Raw genomic sequence first — 21,310 nt, forward strand, 5'->3', positions numbered from 1 at the left:
AATTTACTTCCATGTTAAAATGCCCAACTTAACAGCACTAAAAACCATGTTTACAGCCTGACATGAAACTTGTTTTGGCCTTTCTGGAACTGTGGAGTAGGTAATTTAGTTGTTTAATACATCCACTGGTATTCTGTTAATGCAGTCCAGTATACCTGAAAGCTGTCTAGGGCTCACAGTCCTAGACACTAATTGGAGTGGACTTTTAGGCTTTGTGGTGTTAGTCTTTTACCTTTTTAATAATTTTTCTGGCAAATAATGTGACCTACTGTGAGATACAGATATTGTGGTGTGGTTTGGATGAGTAAAATTCTAGTCTTTTACTTTTAAGTCCTAATGAGGAGGTATGTGCAACTCTGCGTTGCGCCCTTGGGCACACCTGGCTTCCACAACAACAACAAAAACTAAACAAAAACAAAACAGCATCATCAGTGACGAAATGCTAACAGTAAGTCTACAAACCAGTGCGTGACATCACGGTGATATTATTTATCAATAAAATTCATACCTGCCATGCATGCTCTAACCATCACCTGTAATATGCCCTAAAGATTTGGATGCAAAATCTGTTCGCTACTGTTGGCATTGTGCAGAGAAGGTCTGGAAAATCAGACAGTAATGAAATAAACATTTGACTTTTGAATCCCAAACCACAACTGTTTGGCTTTAGAACACAAGCTGTTGAGAGTAATTTTATTACCATTTGCCCTTTTATAAGAAAAAGCAGTAATCAGACACTTATGTTGCTTTCAAAACAGCTAAAAATGAGCTGTGCCGGGCCAGTCACTTAAGCAATAAATTGATGAGTAAAAACACTGTATTGTTGGATGAAAAATCCAAGATGACATTGATTAAAACTACGTATGACATCAGAAAACCAGTGTCATTAATCATAATCATTGTTTATAGAATCTCATGCTAAGGAAGTTACAATCACCACAAAACTGAAATCAAACCAGATATTTTTAGTTATTCCCCAACTTTGAGGTCAACTGCTTATTAAGCAACACGTGTGGTTGGGTAATACGACTGATGGGTGTTTGCTTTGTAATGAAAACACGCAGAGAAATCGCACACACACTCACTGGTGGGTTTTAGGACACAAGGCTCCACACTGACCCTGTATTGTGTTACTCCTTCCATTACTGCTGACTAACTTTTGGTCTCTGGCTTGAATGACAGCCGCAGGGTGCGTGTAGCAGGGCAAAGTCCATTCGTGTCAAGTTATCCGGCACAGAGGAGCCTGATAAATCTGGGCCAGCTGAACCCAATCCCTGAAACAGAGCTTGGTGCTGCTGATTCAGGTGTTACACATTCATAAGCATGCGGCACTTTCAGGTGAGAATGACCTTGTCGACGCAAAAGGTCCCAAAGTAGAAGTCACTTATGGAAAGAAGGTTATTGAAGGCTGGATTGTTATTTATACTTGTGGTATTCAAGCAACAGTGTAGGTGTAAATTTACAAATGGATGTTCAGCACAATTGTCTTTTATCGTCACATTTATTGATGGAGCCATGAGAAGGACAAATCAGTCAGGGTGACATACCCAGGGCGTGACAATGATAATGCCTGTACAACATCACATTAAACACAGTGGCCAACTTTAGAGTGACCTGAGAGGGATGACCTGCAACACCTCTTTCTCATTGGTAAATCTCACACCAGAGGAGAAGCACCACAGGTTTAACTGCAGGATTGTGCAGATTCTGCAGCTGATTTAATTATCCTTTAAAATTGTAACAACAATGACTAAAAGCAGGAACATATACCAATGATAATGTAAACATCCAGTGCCAGCTCAGAACATAAACACATGTTCAAGCATTTTTTTTAAAGAAAAAAAGAAATTCATTCATAAAAAGCATAAATCGACTTAAACCGTTTTCACGCATGAACTGAACTGCAGCCCTGAACTTTTCTAGGAATTACCCATGGGAGTTGTGTAACAGCAAATTCAAATTAAAAGACATTAAAGTGTCTTTGCTCCACCAGCTCCACAGCACAAAGTCCATACGATTACCAATTAAGCCCGTGTATGAGTACTGCAGGTCATTGTCTCGGATAACTTCAGACAATGACTGCACCCGAGTTCATGTGTGAAAATGGCCTGAGATTATCAGTATTAGAACATCTTTATTTACATTCTGTATTTACCATTCATCTCAGAAAGACATAAAAGAATAGTAACATGTGCTGTTAATCATCAGCACATCGCCTATAAAAGCACCTTTAGTACAAAAAGATATTTTCCGAAGGACTAAGAAAGAAGAAATGTCCATAGTTTGTCTTAATTTATAACCTAATTTATGACACTACGTGGTGAGATTTTATAACTTTTGAATTGTGCTTCTCAAATATCATTTAAATTTACCAAGAAAATATTTCAAATTGTATAGCTCAAGCATTTCTTCTAACACTGAACATCTCCAACAGTCCAAATGTGTACCATCAGTGCTTTGGTTTGTTTCCTTTCTGATATTTCAAGAAAAAATAAAATAAAATAAAATACAAAACCCCAAATTGGTGGGAAAAAAGAAATCCTTGTTTATTTGTGTTGATTAAGAGGAGCTTGTTGATGTGGTCATTAATACTTTGGTCTCCTAGACTGTGGATGATATGGCTTTATACCAGTATTTCAGAAGGATACAGTAAGTGTTGTAGTTAGCCAGAACCACAGGTGATACAACACTGTTTCTGGACCGACCTGAGAGAGCAGCGACCCAATCGCTTCAGCTTGTCACAGAAGCGAGAGGACATGGTGTCTTTCTTGCAAAGTGGACCTGCATAACAAGGAACACAACCTTAGAGCAAACACTTTAAAGCCATATAGATATCAAATTTAAGTGATTTTGACCAAAACACCTCCCTCACTCACTCAAGAAACAAAACATAATGGAAACTGCATTCATGTTTTAACAGGTAATCTGCTTTGCTAATCTTCATCCAAATAATTTATTTTGGCATACAAACCTTTGTTTGTCTTGCATTCCTGCATATTGCACTTCCTGAGTGTTTCTGGTTTGGAAATCTTCTCACAGAGGCTGTTTGGCATTACAGCCAAATCCTTTTTGCTTACACAGTTGACAGCACGCTGTTGCTGGCCTCCACCACAACTCACAGAGCACTGCAAATTCACACCAAAAAATATATAAAATTATAGTTTAGTTTACTTCTGTTTTAAACCTAATTAATATAAATTTATATTGCACAGAAACATTTAAAGATTCATTAAATGTGCAAAGTATAGCTGACCTTTTCCCAGTCCCCAGTCTTCCACCAAGTACACTGTTTTAAACTGCACGGCTCAGTACTGTTTGGCCTGAGTGTGTTGCTACAGCGATGAGGCTCAGGGCAATACACCAGGCGCTCTCTGACACCTTCATCACAGCTGGCAGAACACTGAGAAAGACAAAAGCATTCAAAAAGGTGAATTTTCTTTTTCTAAGATTGTAATTAAGTCTCTTCTATCTGTATCTGTAACGGTAACACAAGAGACACAATGTGGCAAAAAATATCCTCAGTGTCATACAGTTCAGGCCACATCTTCCAGTAGAACAGAAATAACTGTGGCTTGTGATGAAAATAGTAGAAATGGTACCAAAATCTGAAAATACATAATTAAATAAATAAAAATGGGCAGCTTTAGAAACAGTGATGATAATTTTCAAGATTAAAGAATCACGCTCACAAGGCTCCAAAACATTGTTGAATTTAAGGGGGAAAAAATCTAAAAAGCCAAGGCAGGTAAAGTCCAAACTATAGTCACAACTGGAGATGAAAAGACAAAAAAATTATAATTTTTTTTTTTATAAACATGATTACAAACGTCTCATATATAGAGATGTGAGTGGATGCTTTTCCTACCGGTCCCCATGGTGATGCACTCCAGCTCATACAGGGCTTGTGGGGGCAAATCAAGGTGCTAAGGGGTCTGCTGGACACTGCTTGACAGTGAAAGGGTCTGAGAGGACGTTTAGTCTGGGAATCAACACATTGGACATCACGGTACCTCCTTCCCACCACCGCGCAATCATCCGGACACTTTGGAGAAAATTATAAACAATAACCGACTCATAAACAAATGGCAAGAAAAAAAAATCGGGTCTGAATGAACCAACTTCATTTGGAAAAGTAATAGACAATGAGTGTAAGTACAATTAAGTATTAAGCATATTTAATAAGTAAGAAGCGCAATTATCAGATTCAGTGACTGGAGGAAATCTAACGTTACTCACCTTGCTCCAGCTGCCACTTTGCCAGGTGGCGCAGGGCTGCAGGTGACAGGTACGAGCAGGCTCAGGTCTCTTCACGTTGGCACAGTCCTCGTCGTTCTGGGAGCTGCACTTGACTGTCCTCCACACTGCTCCGATCCCGCATGTTGTTGAACACTGAGGAGGAGAAATTTCTGATTAAAAACATTTCAGACGTTACCATTAATGTCAAGCCTGTAGTTAGAGAGTAGGATAGCATCCTGATAAAGTACCTCACTCCAGTTTCCTACAACCCAGAATACATCCACATCGACAGGCTCTATGGCCATCAAGTTGCTTTGGTCACTTCCTGAGCTACTCTCATGATGTCCGGATCGCTGCTTTTGGCTCTTAGACCGACTACCTTTGTCCCTGGATGTAGGCTTTTTAGCACGAGTGGCAGTGGTGGTTTTTTTGGGTGTCACAGCAAGCTTCTTCATTTTATTCGTCTTTAATGTGGGCTGTGGTAATGCTGTCATAGTGGATTGTTTGCTTGCTGTTGTAGAAGGCGCTTTCCTTGCGTGATAACCAGTTTTTGATGTGACTGAGCGGTACTTGTACATGGGAGTGGTCAGCGCAACCCGGTGTGTCCAGGGGGGATTAACATGTGAGGTGGTGTGGGGGTCAGATAAAAAGTGAGTGGTTTTTGCCCACGTTTCAGTACTGGTGTGTGGGGTGGAGTATGCAGATGTGGTCGGCGCCCTGGTTATGTGCACAGTGAGTGGACTCAATTGGAGAGTGGGTGTGATGAGTGAGTGTGATACTGTTGTGGTTGATTTAACAGGATTTTTCAGTGGTGAAGCTGTGGTAAAAACATCTAGATCAATAATCCTGTCCTCCTCGGTCATCGGATCAACAACATAATCATATCCTGGGGTGAAGAGCAGCACATTTGGAGTGCTACCCTCCTCTTCTTCCTCTACCTCGTCTACCTTTTTTTCATCTGCTTTCCCATCCTTTTCAGCAGATTTGGATTTAACTGGGGAAACTTTCCTTCTCTCACCCTCATTTTTCCTCATCATGCTGTTAAAGTCATGATCATCTGCATTTATTATTTCAGGAGTTGAAAGGGAGATGGTGGTAGAAATGGTAGTTGTAATTTGCTTGTTGGTTCTAGTGATAGCAGTTGTAGGTGCAACAGTGGCCGGGGTGGTCATGGGATTCCATGAAGGAGAACCAGGATGCTTAGTGGAGTGAGGTTTAGTGATGTTTATGCGGCGGTATTTAGATGCAGGCCCAAATCGTCTACGAAGACTTGAGTTTGGGCAGTTTTGCAAGCCACACAGTGATCTGGCCCTAGGTTTAGTCGAGGGGTCACAGGTCTTTGTGGGTGCCAGTGCACAGGTGACTAGGCGGGAGCGAACACCTCCTCCACATGTGACAGGGCACTGCAAAGAAGAAACGAACACAAAGAAGACATTACCTTACAAATAAAGAAAGGTTTTACAGTATGCTATGAAAGTCTGTGATCTTTAAGATTCAAGTCAAAAGCAAATAAAATTCATAGAAAAAGGCTTACTTCTTCCCAGTTGCCAACTAGCCACTCCTGTCCACAGGGTACATCTCTGTTGCACGGCACCACAGGCTTTGGTTTTAGGAGATGCTTGCATTCCACAGGGTGGAGCACTCTTTCTTCTCCCAACACTGTGCGGACACAGAGAACCGTTCGTTTCCTCAGTCCATCTGAGCCACAGGTGGCTGTACACTGCTGCCAACCCCCAACCCACCACCTGAGGGCAAGGAGTTAGACAGGAAAAGAAGGTGAATAAAGAGACCGCTGGCAACAAATAAATAAATGGGGAATGCAAGGCAAGCGACAATGTTGTTATCTTTCTCATACAGCAAACAGAGCTGTAGCTTTCAAAATGCTTTATAGTATTCTCAATACCTGCATTTCAGTGCCAAAACCAAAGAAGTGCATTTTTTGAATTTAGTTCTTTGTTATTTAACCAAATAAGCTAAACTTTTAAAATAGCAAACTTGGCTAAATAAAATGTTGTCCACAACTGGTGATTTATAGGAACTCGTTTTTCTTTTTGTTGATGAACTCTTTGATGCGATTAAAGCAAACAAAACTATAAATTTGAACTTCTTTTGATGCAAACACATTTTAGCCATTAAAACAAATTATTGAGATTTCAAACCGACAAAGAGAATTTTTATCTGTGATAAAAATCCTTTATTTTCACTGTTTTTAATTAGTATAATCAAGCACAGTGCAACAGGGCAGGTTAATTGCAAACCAAAGCTGTAAGGATAAGGTTTTAAATGAAAGTTAATAAAAAGAAATGGAAATATTTAAGTTTCAAGCAATTCTTTTGGACATAATAGTACAGACCGTGACAAAAAAAGGCTAAAAAATATAAAATATTAAGACCTTGCAGGACAATCCATATTCTTGCACTTCCTGTGTCTATCTTCTGGACGGCTGTCTGGGTCACACAGAGACTCATCCACTACGCCCACATCCACTTCAAAACAGCGCACAGGCTGGTGTTGCTCACCTAAGAAAGGACAAAAATCCAGAAAGAATATCATGATCCTATCAAAAATCCTTAAATTATCCTACTAGGTATGAGAGAATAAAGAAAGAAAATTGTTTTACTGAAATGTGACTCAGACCTAAGCCGCAGGTGGTGCTGCAGTCTGTCCACGCTCCGTGTCTCCATCTGTAAATAGGCTCATGGATCTCATTTTCTGTCTCTTTGGTCTTCTTAATGGTGTACTCGTACTTTATACCTGGATTCTTCTCCTGAAACAGCAACTGAACAACCACATGAACTATGAGTACCTTTCCAAGGAGACCATCTCATCAATATGATATTGTACTCCTTGTCTTATGCTTCTAAGTGCCCAGAGATATTTAATTGTATGGGGTACAATAAAGTGCAGGGAACTTTATTTACTTCTCTAATAGCTTCTACACATATCAAAAATGTTTCACCTCTGTAATATGACGACCTACCTGAAGCATGACTAGCTGCTTGGTGGGTCCAGGAGCAGTGAGATTCTCCATGTTCCCACTGCGCTCGTAGAAGAACGTCGTCCCGCCGGCCTCATACTCCCCATTCCACTGGATGATATAGTTGCCGTTGAGAAAGTACTCGTCTGACCCCACGCTTCTCAGAGCCAGGAAGTTTCCTGCCTCCACCACTTCCTTTATCAGGATGTCCCGTGCCCCCTCAGGTATTACACCCACATCCACGTACCCTGGGAGATTCAGGAGGGAAGTCAGAGTCACAGCAGAGTAATGGATGGCCCACCATGGCTGCTGCCACACTCACATCCAGACTACCAGACAGTTTCTCTCTGATCTTTAATAGAGGGTGGGATACGTCTGTGGGGGTGGTTGGCATGTGTGTGTGTGTGTGCATATGTCTGTGACTGTACGTGTGTGCATTCAGCGTGGGGGGCACTGCCCTGTCTCTGTTTTTTATTGTGTAGATGGGGGGGCGGGATGGGGGAGGACGAAAACAGCAGTGAGTGGGTCTCTGGAGTTTAATGATGTTTGTGGGAAGGTGTGTGTTTGTGAAAGGAGGGGGAGGTTTGGCCTTGGTCTAAGTCTTTTGAAGTCTCACACATCTGGGCTGGTTATCTGGAAAGGATGCATTGCAGGGCAAACACATACAGAAAGAGAGCGAGAGGAGAGAAAGGAGAGAATTCTTATTGTTTTAAAGCCTCTTTTCTATGAATCTGTCTTGGCGGCATGTTGATTTGGCAGGTGAGTTATACTTTTCCGAGCGCAGTAAAAGCAGCACATGCAAATGCAAACACGGGCCTGTAGCTACACATGCATGCACGCACACACCATAACATAACAGCAGCCAAGTACAGCAGGACAAACAGCTGCACCATGTGGACAAGATGGCTGCCATGACAACAAAGAAACAACACAATGGTGTAATGGTAATGAACTGTCCTCGAATGACTTTGTGCCTGTAGACATGTTTGAATTCTCTGTGTTTTCACACTCTTCTAGTTGGTACATCAAAGCTTTCCTCATTAATAGGTTGTCTGTTTTGCGTTACAACACAATTTTGTAATGGCATGATGTCTCATGTTGAGATAATTTAATTTGTTTCCAGCTGTTGAAAATACTCCTTGTGTTGCACTCACCAAAGCCTCCTTCTTCATCAAATGACTTATAAACTGTCTCACAGCTTGTGCCGTCGCCCAAACAGACTCCACAACGATCCTCCACTGCGTTTGAGTCGATGCCATAGTCGCAGCCGACCTCCTAGAAACCAAAGACACACAACACATTAAAATAAAACAAAAACATAACAATTCAAGTTTTTTTCCATAAAGTATCCCTTTTTAACATTTTAGTAACTCTGCAGTGTATCAGCCTGCTTCACTACAGCCCTCCCCAGTCTCTATTTGTCTCTTACCCAGCCACACTACCTTGCACACGCCGTTTATGCAGATGTTTCTGGACTTGTTGTTCATGAAGCACGGTGTTCCGTCTGTCACGGTGTCAAACATCCTCTCAGAAAAGTACTGGCTGACTGGTCGACAGTGAAGCTCGCAGGGATTTACTGAGAATAACGGCGAGATGAAACAAATTGATAATGTTGTCAAATTGCTAAAATGTCTATTTGAGCCAGTTATGAGTCATGCTTCTCACTTAAGACGTGAGCGTATTTTGTTATATATTTTTAAAGAGCTAAAAAGGGAAAATAATTCTGTTCTGTTATTTTCAAGATATAGTGATTGACAATAATAAAAGCGATATGAACGCAAAAGAAGAAAAGAAAAACAAAAATACATCAGACAGGAAGTGAGTTACAGTTTTGTGCCCCTGCTGAGCTGTAATGTAGTCGGCAGCTGCATCAGTGTGGACTTTTAAATACAAATGCTGCCCCCTTTTGTTTGACACATACAATTACATCTACTAATCTTCCGCTTTATATCCGTGGGTCTCAATTTTGTTGTGTGGTCCCACAAAAAAAGAAGTTTAATTTTAGTAAAAATATACAGTACTGTACTGTGAGACTGACAGTGTTCTATTGTGTGATCTGCTATTCAGGTTTGCTTTTAATGCACTGGCAGTGTTTGCGATCACTGGCATGTTGAAAAATAAAGCTTCTTGCATATTTAAGGCTGTGAGTACTTACATGGGTTTGCCACAGGGATCCACTGGTAGAGCTCATTGTGGTAAGGCACAGTGTCAAACTCACTGCACAGCATCTCTCGAAAAGTTGGTATATTATTTGGACAGGGCTTTGTGTTACAGGTCCGGTAACGCTTTCTTTCACCGGTACAGTACTTGCCCCCAAATTCTGGCCTGTGGAAAAGAGCACCACACTTGAACGAACCAGTTAAAAAAAATCAACATGATGTCAGTATTTTGGGGACAGATGACATTAAACCTGTGAACTGCAAAACAAAAAACAAAAAAACAATTCTATAGCCATACAGTGTGAAAACTATTTCAAATGGGTGTTAGACTCATTTCTTACTTGGGGTTGTTACATTCCCTCTCTGATGACTGAACTCCAATACCACAGGTCCTGGAGCAGTAAGACCAGGTACTCCACTGTCCCCAGCCTCCATTCACTGTCTCTGGGAGTTTACCCACAATCACACACTCTCCGGAGATACACCACTGGATTAGAATACAGAATAGTGATATAAGTTAAATACCACTTCAGCTGGAATAAGACAATGCTGATGTCTCTGTGACAGTACCACCTTCTTGATGCTGCTGGTACCCGTCTGTTTACACAAGGAAACAAAACCTAGACTATCACAATTCACCTTTTCTGGTCCACAGCGAGTACCATCTATAGGTGAGTCCAGTTTAGAGCGGCAGGAACCATTTACTGAACACCAAAGAATCTGGCAAACATTCTGAAAGAAACATAACCCCAAAACAATAAGAAAGCGAAGAAAGTGTTTTCTACAAGATTTACTTTTCTGTGCTTGTGCAATACTCACATCAACCTCAGTACAGAAGGTAGCATTTGGTCCATACTGGAGCTGGCACTGGTGATGTGTGGTGTAGCGTACACCGAGGCGTGCCAGGGGCGTGGTTAAGTCCCTCTTTGAAGGACGGTCATCCAGACAGAAACCCCAACCACGACTAAGGCAGATAAACAAAGATATGATATTTGTTTATCACAGGGTATGGTGGTTGGGAGTCAAAGGAGAAAATCTGAATGCTCAAACTCAAGCAAAGAGACCTAGACATTAACACTTAAATAGACTAGAACCTGGGAAAACTACTTAAAAAGGCAAAAATTATAACAGCAAAAATAATCCAGTTCACATATATGAGCTCTGACCTCGACTTTGTGGTAACTGGCTAAATCACAAGAACAGTTGCTCTAAGGCGCTTTATATTGTAAAGTAAAGACCCCACAATAATACAAAGAAAACCTAAAAAATTAGACGAACCCCCATGAGCAAATACTTGGGAATTGTGGGAAGGAAAAATTCCATTTTAACAGAAAGAAACTTCTGTCAGACCCTGGCTTGGGGAGGAGCAGCCATTTGGCATGACTGGCTTGGGGTGAGGGGGTGAGATTGGACACAAGAAGCATTGTGCAAGAGAGGCAGAGATTAATAACTAATAATAACTAATGATTAAGTGAGTGAAAAAAGGTGAGTGAAGATGAAACACTGCCCCCAGCAGCCTAGGCCTGTTGCAGTACACCTAAGAGAGGGTTCAGGGACAAAAAACAACATTTTAAGCTTAATTTTAAAAGAAAGAAGGGAATCTATCTCCTGAATCCAAATTGGGAGCTGGTTCGATGGAAAGGGGGCCTGAAAGCTAAAGGCTCTGCCTCCTACATCACTCTTATATACCCTAGGAACCAAAAGTAAGCCAGCAGTCTCAACGCCAATTTCTCTATTAGGGTGATATCATACTATGAGGTCTTTAAGATAAGATGGAACTTGATTATTCAGGACCTTGTTTCTGAGAAGAAGGATTTTACATTTAAAAAAGGACTTTTAAAGTGTTGTGAACAAATATATTTTTAATCGATTGATCATATATGCTTGCACTTCTGTAGATGTGAAATTTCTTACCAGTGGATCTTCATGTAAGGATGTAGATGTCTGGCCCAGATAAACTGGAAATGTAATGATTTTTACTGCGCTGACTCCCTAACACTAAGTCCCTGTAGTGACTGATCGCACTGATCTCGTGTAGACTATATTGAAGCAGCACCATCATCTAAGTTTTTCCAGGATTACATATGTGTTTAAGTCGTGTTGTATAAATAGAACAATTCCCAACAATGCTATGTCCTGATCATCCTAAGCTGTCCAGAGTTAACGTTTGAAACCAGCTTTGCAGATACTTGTGCAGGGGTTGCCACCCTCTGAATGTTGCTTTAGGCTCTTCTTACTTTTCTGTTATTTACATAATTTCCTGCTTCAGTTCTTTGCTTCACTTTAAACTTGCCATTGCAGCCATGGTTTACTGCATGTTTGTTTTAATAGCCTGTGTTTTTTCCCCCCCCCCAACACACACCACACCCAATGTGTGTTTTGGATCAATTTCACAACCTCAACACAAATCCGCACTAGCATATCTGCTAAATCTCCGTGCAGCTGTCAAGAAAAGAAAAAAAAGAGAGAGAGAGAGAAAAAAAAGGTACATGGAAATTCCCATAGATTACACACATCTCATGCATTTTTAACAAAGACAAATAGATGTAAAACTAACCCACTTTAGACAAAAGTACAGATTCAGGCTTACTCAAGGAAACGTGTGATGTATTCTTTGGAGCAGGAAGACCAAGTGAGAGGCGAGCTGTCATACATCAGCTGTCTGGACATGATAAACGGATGTCTCCCCTCCAACTCGCAGTCGTTCCCTTGGCCATCATGATGAATTCCAAAGCTGTGTTCAGACACAAGCTGCATTAATATTCATGGTAACGTGATTACACAGAAGTATTTTACAAGGATAGTGGTCTGTATGGCTCACACTGCCATAATGGAGCAATCACAATGAGTGAATGTGCTGAGTCCTGTAACACATTTGTTTCCACATTTGAAATAGGTCAACAGATATTTGACTTACTTTTGTTTGTGTACATATAACTCTTACTCTAGAGTTTCATGACAGTACAAAGTGGAAAAGCACTTTAAATTACTGCACAAACAAGATAACGAGAAGACAAATACACATAACTTCTACATTATATGGTGTGGTTTGACATCAGTCGAGCTGTTGACATTAACGGTGCTTAACCAAAGTTGAACATGACAAAAGACCAGAAATTAACCACAAATGGAACGTGGAACAGCTCTCATTTTATAGTTAAAGCCTCCTCTGATGGAACAAATGATTCTTTGGACTCAACTAAACTTGAGTTAAACTTTAAAGCTAAAAAGAAACCCAACACCTCTGTCCTTTCACTTTTAGTGCTATTACATGATCTACACCCACAATACAACAGGACTCTCAGGTATCCTTTCCTTTTCTTTCAGGTTATTAGAAACTTAGTCATTATTTGCACACCAGCAGTCCACTAATAGGCTGGTGAGCTAATGGTAGGGGATTTTATGACACTACATTGAAGACAGTAACCGAACACAGGAACTACAGACTCTTTCATTGTTACAATATTCTAGTATTTCACAGTCATTACAAATCCAGACTCTCTCACACACACATATTGACCTGTGGCCCATTTCATGAGCTACTGTAAAGGCAACAGGTAGACCCGAATCCTCATTGATGTTGCAGCTGCGGTGGGGTTGACACATCCCAGACAGATGAGACAGACCCAGAGTCTCGCACGGCTGGTTCATTCCAGCACAGATGTCTTTCCTATAGGGGGAGACGCATGCAAGTCATCTGTATGTCGTCTGTATAAACATTTCATTTAAGCTTTTGAGGTTGCCGATGCATGCTGGGTTATCTGCCACCTGCCTGGTAATCAGCACAGCCACATCATGATGAGCCGGGTGTGTGTCACTCTGGGGGTTTAGGTTTTTCTGCCAAGCACAGAAACTAGCCAAGGTGGTGTCTGCATGGTGAACAATTTTCAACCCTTTCTGCAACAAGCACAAACAAATAATTTCACATACTTGTTGTTCTTTTTTTTTTAAACTGTAGCTACAGAACAGTTAGCAAATAACTTGATAACATTTTTCTTCAATACTTGCAGATCCCAGTGTGTACTATATAAGGTAACCTAGAGCTTCAGATGTTGTCAGGAGGAGGGGCGAGACATCAGAACTGATTAATTTTCAATCACATTTTCCAAATAATGTGGTTATTAAATGGACTTGTTCTTATACTGCACTCCTCTTCAAAAACAGTTAAATTGCTTTATACAACATTCCTTCAACCTAAGTGCTTTCTGTTTAACAGTCACACGATGATGCGCACATCAGAGATCAACTGGGGTTCAGTATCTTTCCCAAAGACCTTTTGGTGTGCAGACTCAAGCAGCCTGGGATCAAACCACCAACCTTTCGATTAGTAGATGACCTGCTCTAACATCTAAGCTTCATCCACTCTAAACTTACAGCACCTAGTATTCCACTCAAGTACTAAGAAGGCATGGTCCTGCTGGTGTGTTGGGGTGTGGTAAGGCCGTAAGCCAAGGCATACACATTATATACAAGACATCAGAGCTTGTTATTACACATTAGAAAACTATGCAAATTTGTAGAAGTTTGTCCAGCTTATCTCAGACTAACCTGGAAAGTGAGCTCAGTTTTCACAAATCCATTTCTGCTTTTCTTGTTCCACATTTAGTGTAAGAATTGCCAAAGCAAATGTTATAAAAGCACATTGAGGTTTCTTAAAGACTTCATTCAGATGAAGTGTACCTCCTCTCCATGTAGCAAAATGAGGCGCACCAAGATGACGTGGATGGCATTCCCAATACTAGCATCATGAAAGATTCCGGCCACCTGTCAACAGCGAGAGAATTCATTGTAAAAGGCTTTAAAAGACCTTTACATCAACTAAAAAAGTTCATTCAAACCCTTCACCATATTCATGATAGTGAAGATGTAGGACTCCACATTATCACTGCCATGGTATTGGATAAGTTTGGAGTCAGCCACCACCATGGTCTCCACCCAACGCTCTCTACTGACTGAGCGCTGTGAACGCGCTTGACCCTGGTCCTCTCCTCTCCGATGCTCCCTCTCCCATTCCTCCCTCTCCATCTCCACCTGGATGGAGTCAGTTGGAGCATCTAAAGCGTGAATAATTGAAGACATTATTTGCAGTATACTTGTGGCTTATCTTTCTTGACACAAGCACAGCCAGAGGAAAAAAAATCCTTGAACACCAGCAGAAGAGTACTCACAAACACGCTATACACTAATTCAGGACTCACATACACACCTCGAACTCCACAGGGATTGGGCGTCTTTTTGGACTCAAGACTTCGTTTTTTTCTTTGACTTTGTGTAGAAACTCTTGGATAGATAATGTGGGGCTCTCGACTCCCAGCAGGATCATCAGAAGATTTCTGGACAGGCTCTATAAAATAGTGTCCCTCTGCCAAGGCGAAGAAGCCTCTCTGTGGAAAATAATACATTGATGGAATAAATGTGTACAGTAAAAACACACAACAAGTGTGGGTATAGCAAGCTCAGGTTTTAGGGCCAATCTACACTCTCAATCACCATCATTGTATTGTACTCAGTCACAGATTTTATCCCCAAATCATGCCGAAGACTTAATGTGGATTAAAGTCTAACGTCAGGCATTCTCAGACTGTGAGTGAAACAAAAAGCCTATCAAGCATACTATTGTGTTGAACCACTTAAAAGCCTGACAACAAATCACCAAAAAGTATAGTGCTTCTACAATTTCCACACCACAAAGCTGAGGCATAGGCGTCCCCTTAAACCTGCTAAAAAACGTCGCTCCAGAGTAATTTCCATCTGAGTGGAAGCTATCATTAGTGAACAGATCTGAATATCAGCCTTTCCCTCAGGCACATTCTCTATGCTGCTGCAGTAATACAACAACTTCTTGCTAAGTATGCCAATACGTGTTCTTACTGGTGCGGCTTCTTCACTTGCCGCTCAGTGAGGTCTACTGGTGAACACACACATAAATGCAAATGAAAAAATACAGGACATGCATGCAATCAGGCATAAAATGCAATTCTGTTCACTTTTCTGCTTATAAACATATTCATGAGGAATGTTGTTTAAGTTAAAGTGACTCTGTGAGTGTTTGTATGGGCTTTTATTTTTTTAATCAAGATAAGTCCAAACATGCCCAGACTGATCCAGGATGAACCTGTCCCTCCTTCATTAAACCAACCGGCAAAACACAGACTGACAGACATACGACCAACAGTCTTTCAACAGTCGAATGGAAAGAAGAGAGTCTGCGTCAGTGCAGCTGAGCAAAGAGAGAGGCTCTCTGAACAAAAAAATAAATAAAGTTTTAAAAACATGAACATGATTCTTGGATTTTTTTCAGATAGTTTCAGCAGCCAAGGGCAGATGTGAAAAATTAGGCCATGCAGTATTTATGGTTTGGCTGATTGTGGTTCTGGGGATCTACCCCACTGTTTACTGTAGTAGTAGTTTCAGCTTTCTGGGTCATCCTGACAAGTTTCACATCTGTTTCTTAGAAAAAGAAAAAAGTCACTGGCTGAATATCTCATCGCTTGATTCAGGGAGTTCAGTCTTTGAAAAGATTACTTTACCCTATATGCTGTAATGAATTTATGAAACAAGCTGCTCGGGACTGTTTTTTCAGTCATTCCAAAAGCTACAGTCTTGCAAGTACTAGACAAACTTTACCTATATATATATCAAATTAAAAACAATTTTGATAAAGGTCAAAGAGGACTTATTCAGAGTGTGGCCTTCAGCCAGAGCTCCCAGAGCTGCAGTGGCCTCATCTGCAAGGCATGCACGATGATATCTACAGTCAGCTGGGAAGACTTCCCGAAGGCCCTGTGCAGAGAACACTCAGCTGATTTCACTGTTTCTCTGTATCTCATGCAAACACTATGTGAGTGGAATAATATATCATCATATCTTTGCTTTTGGAGTTGTATCGTGTTCCTGCAAGAAAAACATAGACTGTATGAAAATAAATCAAGCATGTGATGGGCAGTTCTGTTAGTAATGTTTTCTATCATAGTCTCCTGTACGTATTCCTGTGGGAAAACACAAGTCAGTCCCAGCAGAAACAGACAGGTGGTGGAGTACAGATCAGCCAAGCAGGAATGCTACAGGGAGGCCCTTCCAAACACTGAGACCATTTCTCTGCCTGATGTGCATACCAAATGCTGTTCTACTGTGGAACACAGTCTGCAGTTGCTTATACATATACATATGGTTATGATGTTACTTGTGACCAGGTACAGATCTTCTGTGATGCCTCTGCTAAACAAACAAAGGAAACTTGCAAGGATACTAACAAGGACTTTGCTTCCCATTTTAACAAAGTGAAGAATGTTGAAGAATGAAATTATGAATTTCTGTGACAACAGCATTAAACTGGATATCAGTCTTCACTTTGACCAGCTCTTTCCCCTTTAGCCCCCCCTTGACCAATAATCCCCTTTCTCTGAGGAAGCATGTTGTTTGGGTGTGAGGTGGCAAAGCCAGGGGAGGTTACCATAACACAGGTCTGTGCTCTAAATACATCAGCCATATGGAACTGCTTTTCTTCTGTTTCCTGCTTCTGTGGGTTTCTGAGTGCTGGCCAACTAGGTCTGAAATAAAGTCTCTGTTATATAGCCTGTGGACTCTGCAGTGATTAGAGCGACACGAGGAAAGGTGGGGTCAAACGGTGCTTGTTACTGCAATATGATTAATCACAACAATTTACTGGCAAACAAACGTGCATTTATTCTTAGCTTTTTATCAGTAGTTGCATGTTTCCCTACACTTACTTCTCTTCTCTCTTTAATTCATAAGATGATTCTATGTGCGAGCTCACTTCTTCCCAAGAGGTCAAAAAGATTATTGCCATTTTTTCATGTGCATGGTGGAACAAACATGCATTTAAGTGGGGAAAATACCAGTATAATAGGTCTGAACCTGTAAATTCTTGTTTCGCGTTGGGCCTCAGGGATTAGAAAAGTCTCCACTGAGAAAGCTTTAGGTTTACCTAAATTAATGGTTTTACCATAAAAAACATAAAAGGAACAGTGAAAGCATTTTACACCCTTTTACTATCCACTTCATGGTTCCATGTTTGCAGTAAATAGAAAAGGTGAAGGGTTACCTGCATGCTGTAAAGACACAGTGTAATGCAAAAGTGTATTTGTTTGAGCAACTGTACCCTTGTTTTTGCAACCAGAAGCAGGATGTTAAAATTGCAGTTGGAGGTATTAATGTAATAGCAGCTTCACTGTTGCCTTACAACAACGAAGAATCATGGCACTGCTCTATTGTCTGCTGCGTAATGGGTGGAGTTTGTCACGTTTGGTCAATATTTTAATTGTAACTCATTTATTATGACTATAAAAAGTGAAAACTGTCTTTGTTTCCAACTTTTAAAATACTGACAATATAAATAACTTAATTTTCTTTTTTTGGGGTTGTTGGTCGACCAAATGAAGATGGAAGACAGTTAAAGATTTTATATTGTTTTCTTCAGTCAGCTCTGAATTTAAAGGCAACAACAATGCTAACTGTTACAGAGAAGATTTATAGAGAAATTATCTTCACTAAAACAAAACACGAAGGAGCTGAACAATTTAACTGAACCAACTCTGTGTTATTATTAATTATATAAAGCATTTTTCTCCATCCCTTTTGCTTCCTATTCATGCAACATTAACAAATAATTATTTTGAATTCCTATTTGTAAGTAGTCCATTTCAACTTGTGTCGTGAGGGTGAATAATCCCTGCAGCAGCTGGTAGGGCTTCACTCCCACATCTGTCTGGCTGAGTCTAGCTGTTTAGTGGTCTCTGTTTGGGTTTAGCAGCTATAAACCTTCTTTCACAGAACAGAAAGTCTGTGTAATAAATCAGAGCAGTTTCCCTCATAGGTTGGAGTGAAGGGACTAACTGGGGAATTCTGTGTTGCAGGAAAATCCCCAGAACGCCATTAGGCTGCAGATATGTGGATTTTTGAGTGACGCAACACATTTTTCCTTCTAGGATTATATGAGCGGCTGTGAAATGGGTCAGATATAAATTATGTTGCTAGGTTGGCTGTCATTCTGGTCTCGTCCTGAGTCACATGTTACAAATGAACTGTGTAAACATGCAGGGAAACCCACACACACATAGCACAGAGGCAGGAGGCAAGACCCTGCAGGAGTGGAATTCCTGCTGTGACACAATCAAACATGAACACTGAAACATTCTTTGTGACTAAAAGTGACACATCCTATCATTTCAAAGGCAGGAAGTTCATCCTCTTCTACATACTCGTACTTTTTAGCCTTTTCAAAATGTTGTAATATTGTGTAAACAAAAACCCCAGAGTGCATTTTGAAATAAGATTGTATGCTGAATGGATGGATTACAACTTAAAAATTCTTGGAAATCAGTGAACCACAAATTGTTCACGTTGTATTTAAAAAAATATTTCTTCATATATTGGATCACTCTGATTTTTTTTTTCCAGGTGTCCTCTCTGTTTTGTAGTTAAACTGCTTATTTGAACAGAAACACTATAGCCCAAGTTTTAAAAAAATCTGTCCATCTGTCAAACTTTACTGCTCCACTCACGCACAAGAATGTGCCAAGATCTATTACTGAAACTTTCTCACATCCTGTTGGCGTTTGCAAAGTGTCTCTAAAGGAACAGATAATCCATGATTGCAAATTTCTGAATGAGTGAGTGAGGGTGAAAGAAGACAAAAAAATCTGAACCACAAGGAAGACGGAAAGGGTCTCATGTCAGTCTGAGAAGCAGCAGTCGTCAGAAGGTCTGCAGCACAGTCCTTCAGCAAACAGTGTCGGGAAGTCTCTGAAGAGCAAACTAACAGACAGGGCACTGTCAGATGGAGGAGTTGCCTAAACCGCATACCAGTATACCCATAGTGATAGCTGCTATCTGGTGTAATTAAAAAAAATCATGATAAAAACATGTTGATTTAAACACAAGCATCCACCAGCTCAATTTGATGAATGAGAGTGAGAATAAAATTACCTTTACAGCTATAAAACACTGTGACACCTTACCAGCCCACTGCAGGTGCTGATGGCAGCAGTTCCTCGCACATCAGACGCTTCCACGGTGCCAAGAAGGTGGCAAGAATTTCCATCAGAAAGACGATGCTCAGTCCTGTTGGCACTGCCATTCCTGCTCTCCAGGATGTAGTCATTTGAAACCAGGTGATTGTTTGCAGTCAAATTGAATATTAAGGTTTTTCCCTTGAAGATGACCTTGTAGTAAACCTGTTTATCTTGAGAATGGGACTGTAAGTCTCGCCTGATTCTCCCACCATTAAAGTGGTGAGACAAAGAGTGGGAGATGAATCCTCCATCTGCGCCGGTTTTCACTGGGTGGACAATGGACAGTTCTGACTCTGACAACTGACCTACAAAACAGAGTTTAAACACAGGTTATACAGACCTTTTACCTTCAGTGCATACTGACTGTGATATGCACTTAACGATACAAATTGTTCTAGTCATGCACTTAGTCGGGCCATGCACAGAATTGCACCACAGCACACTGACCTTGTTCTGCAAAGAAGGAGAGGAGACTGCCAGAGACTGAGAGCCCTTCGTGGCCAGCTGCCAAACTCAAAACAAAGTGCAGCAGAAAAAGAACCGTGCAGTCCTGCGAACATGGCATATTTCATGTAACCAAACTCAAACCCCACGTCTTTGGGGTTCCCGTGGCGTTAGAGGGGACCACTGCGACCCTTCGCTGCACTGTGTCATGACACGAGCAAGCTCAGAGGGGAAACATGCGCCGAGGAAAGCTGGGAGCCAGATCATGGTTTAAAGAGGGAGAAAGCAAAGTCTCTGTGGAGGAAGGAGGGGAGGAGTGTTCTTTGGACCAGTGTCTTTTTTCCTTGCAGGAGTGAGGGGGAGCAGAGGGAGCAGAACAAGAAGCTACCGCAGAAGAACAAGCTTCAGAGAGTAGCCCGGTTCGCCCTGTGTCGAGACTTGTCTCCTGCGCCGCAGATGGCGCATCATTAATGCGACTCGACGCGCAAATAAAATTAATGGACTGTTGCTTGCATCGGTTTAAATCCAGCAGCTCTAGCAATCAAAACTGTTGTTTGCATTTGTGTACGCTACAGTCAGCCTTTACCAGTGGCATAATCACTAGTACATGGGCGTTAAAAGTTTGCAGAGTTTTCTACAGCTTTGCAAAGATGTGCAAACGTGCACGCACGAAGTCCATCATCCCGTTTTTTGGCTCCATGATAAGACTAAATACCTGTCATTCAAAAATCAAAGCCCTGCTAACAAAGGAGGAATACTGTGCTGTGCTTTGAAGATTGTAAAAATGAATTAGCTCAGTATAGTTACGTATTAGTTTATATTTATAGGCATATGTGTTGGCCTTGACCCTATCAACCAACTGTCCACCTCACTAGGTTGAATGACGTGATAATGTTATGTGAAACGTTGGTTTCTTAATTATTAAAAATAAGTGTCCGTGAGTGGGCGTGGTGAAAGATGAACGATTAACCAATCGGCGTTATGAGCGGGATCGCTCCACTGTCAAGCTGTGTGGAAAATATATTTAAATGAGCCCGCTTGTTTTACTGAACAAATGAATTCTAGATTATTTAATGCTCCGGTCTTTATTTCGCCCACTCTCAAACATCCAGAGACTAACCTATGTAAAAAAAAAAAAATTAAAAAAAAAGAAGTGTGCAATCCCGGATTGTCTAAAACTTGCCCTTTTTTCTCATAGCCAGCAGGGGGCGACTCATCTCATTCACTGTTCAAAAGTTTATTATAGAAGGAAGGCACCTTCAGACGCTCTTTTAGACGTGAAATTTCTTTGCAGTGATTCATCTACACTAGCGTCTGGATGGACGGATACTTTTAACCTTCATCGTGATTAGATCAAGTTGCAATGGCAACAGTGTTCTTTGAACTGCTTGGCTTTCAGCTGTATTCTTTCAAAGTTTTTATTCATTGATGTCCTGTGTGCAGGATGTACTGAATTCAAG

The 21,310-nt window shown here is 41.0% G+C and overlaps 1 protein-coding gene across 1 annotated transcript; it reads right to left on the reverse strand.

The window, feature by feature from the left end:
* Nucleotides 1-2,150: 2,150 nt before the first annotated feature.
* Nucleotides 2,151-20,260, reverse strand: LOC102193291 (A disintegrin and metalloproteinase with thrombospondin motifs 12-like). Its single transcript, XM_005738189.1, has 24 exons — nt 19,854-20,260; nt 19,353-19,711; nt 14,579-14,756; nt 14,218-14,426; nt 14,053-14,136; nt 13,145-13,269; nt 12,893-13,042; nt 11,963-12,106; nt 10,192-10,336; nt 10,012-10,104; nt 9,714-9,859; nt 9,369-9,538; nt 8,656-8,789; nt 8,368-8,488; nt 7,217-7,461; nt 6,874-7,015; nt 6,629-6,755; nt 5,771-5,981; nt 4,485-5,639; nt 4,237-4,389; nt 3,866-4,042; nt 3,254-3,400; nt 2,972-3,125; nt 2,151-2,781 (listed from the first exon to the last, which is right to left on the reverse strand). Exons 1-24 carry the CDS (start codon nt 19,969-19,971, stop codon nt 2,663-2,665), a joined length of 4,806 nt encoding a protein of 1,601 aa, XP_005738246.1. The 5' UTR covers nt 19,972-20,260; the 3' UTR covers nt 2,151-2,662.
* Nucleotides 20,261-21,310: the final 1,050 nt, after the last annotated feature.

The sequence above is a fragment of the Pundamilia nyererei genome, unplaced genomic scaffold, assembly GCF_000239375.1.
Source record: "Pundamilia nyererei isolate P.nyererei 1_Seehausen unplaced genomic scaffold, PunNye1.0 scaffold00082, whole genome shotgun sequence".
In the NCBI taxonomy this organism is placed as follows: domain Eukaryota; kingdom Metazoa; phylum Chordata; class Actinopteri; order Cichliformes; family Cichlidae; genus Pundamilia; species Pundamilia nyererei.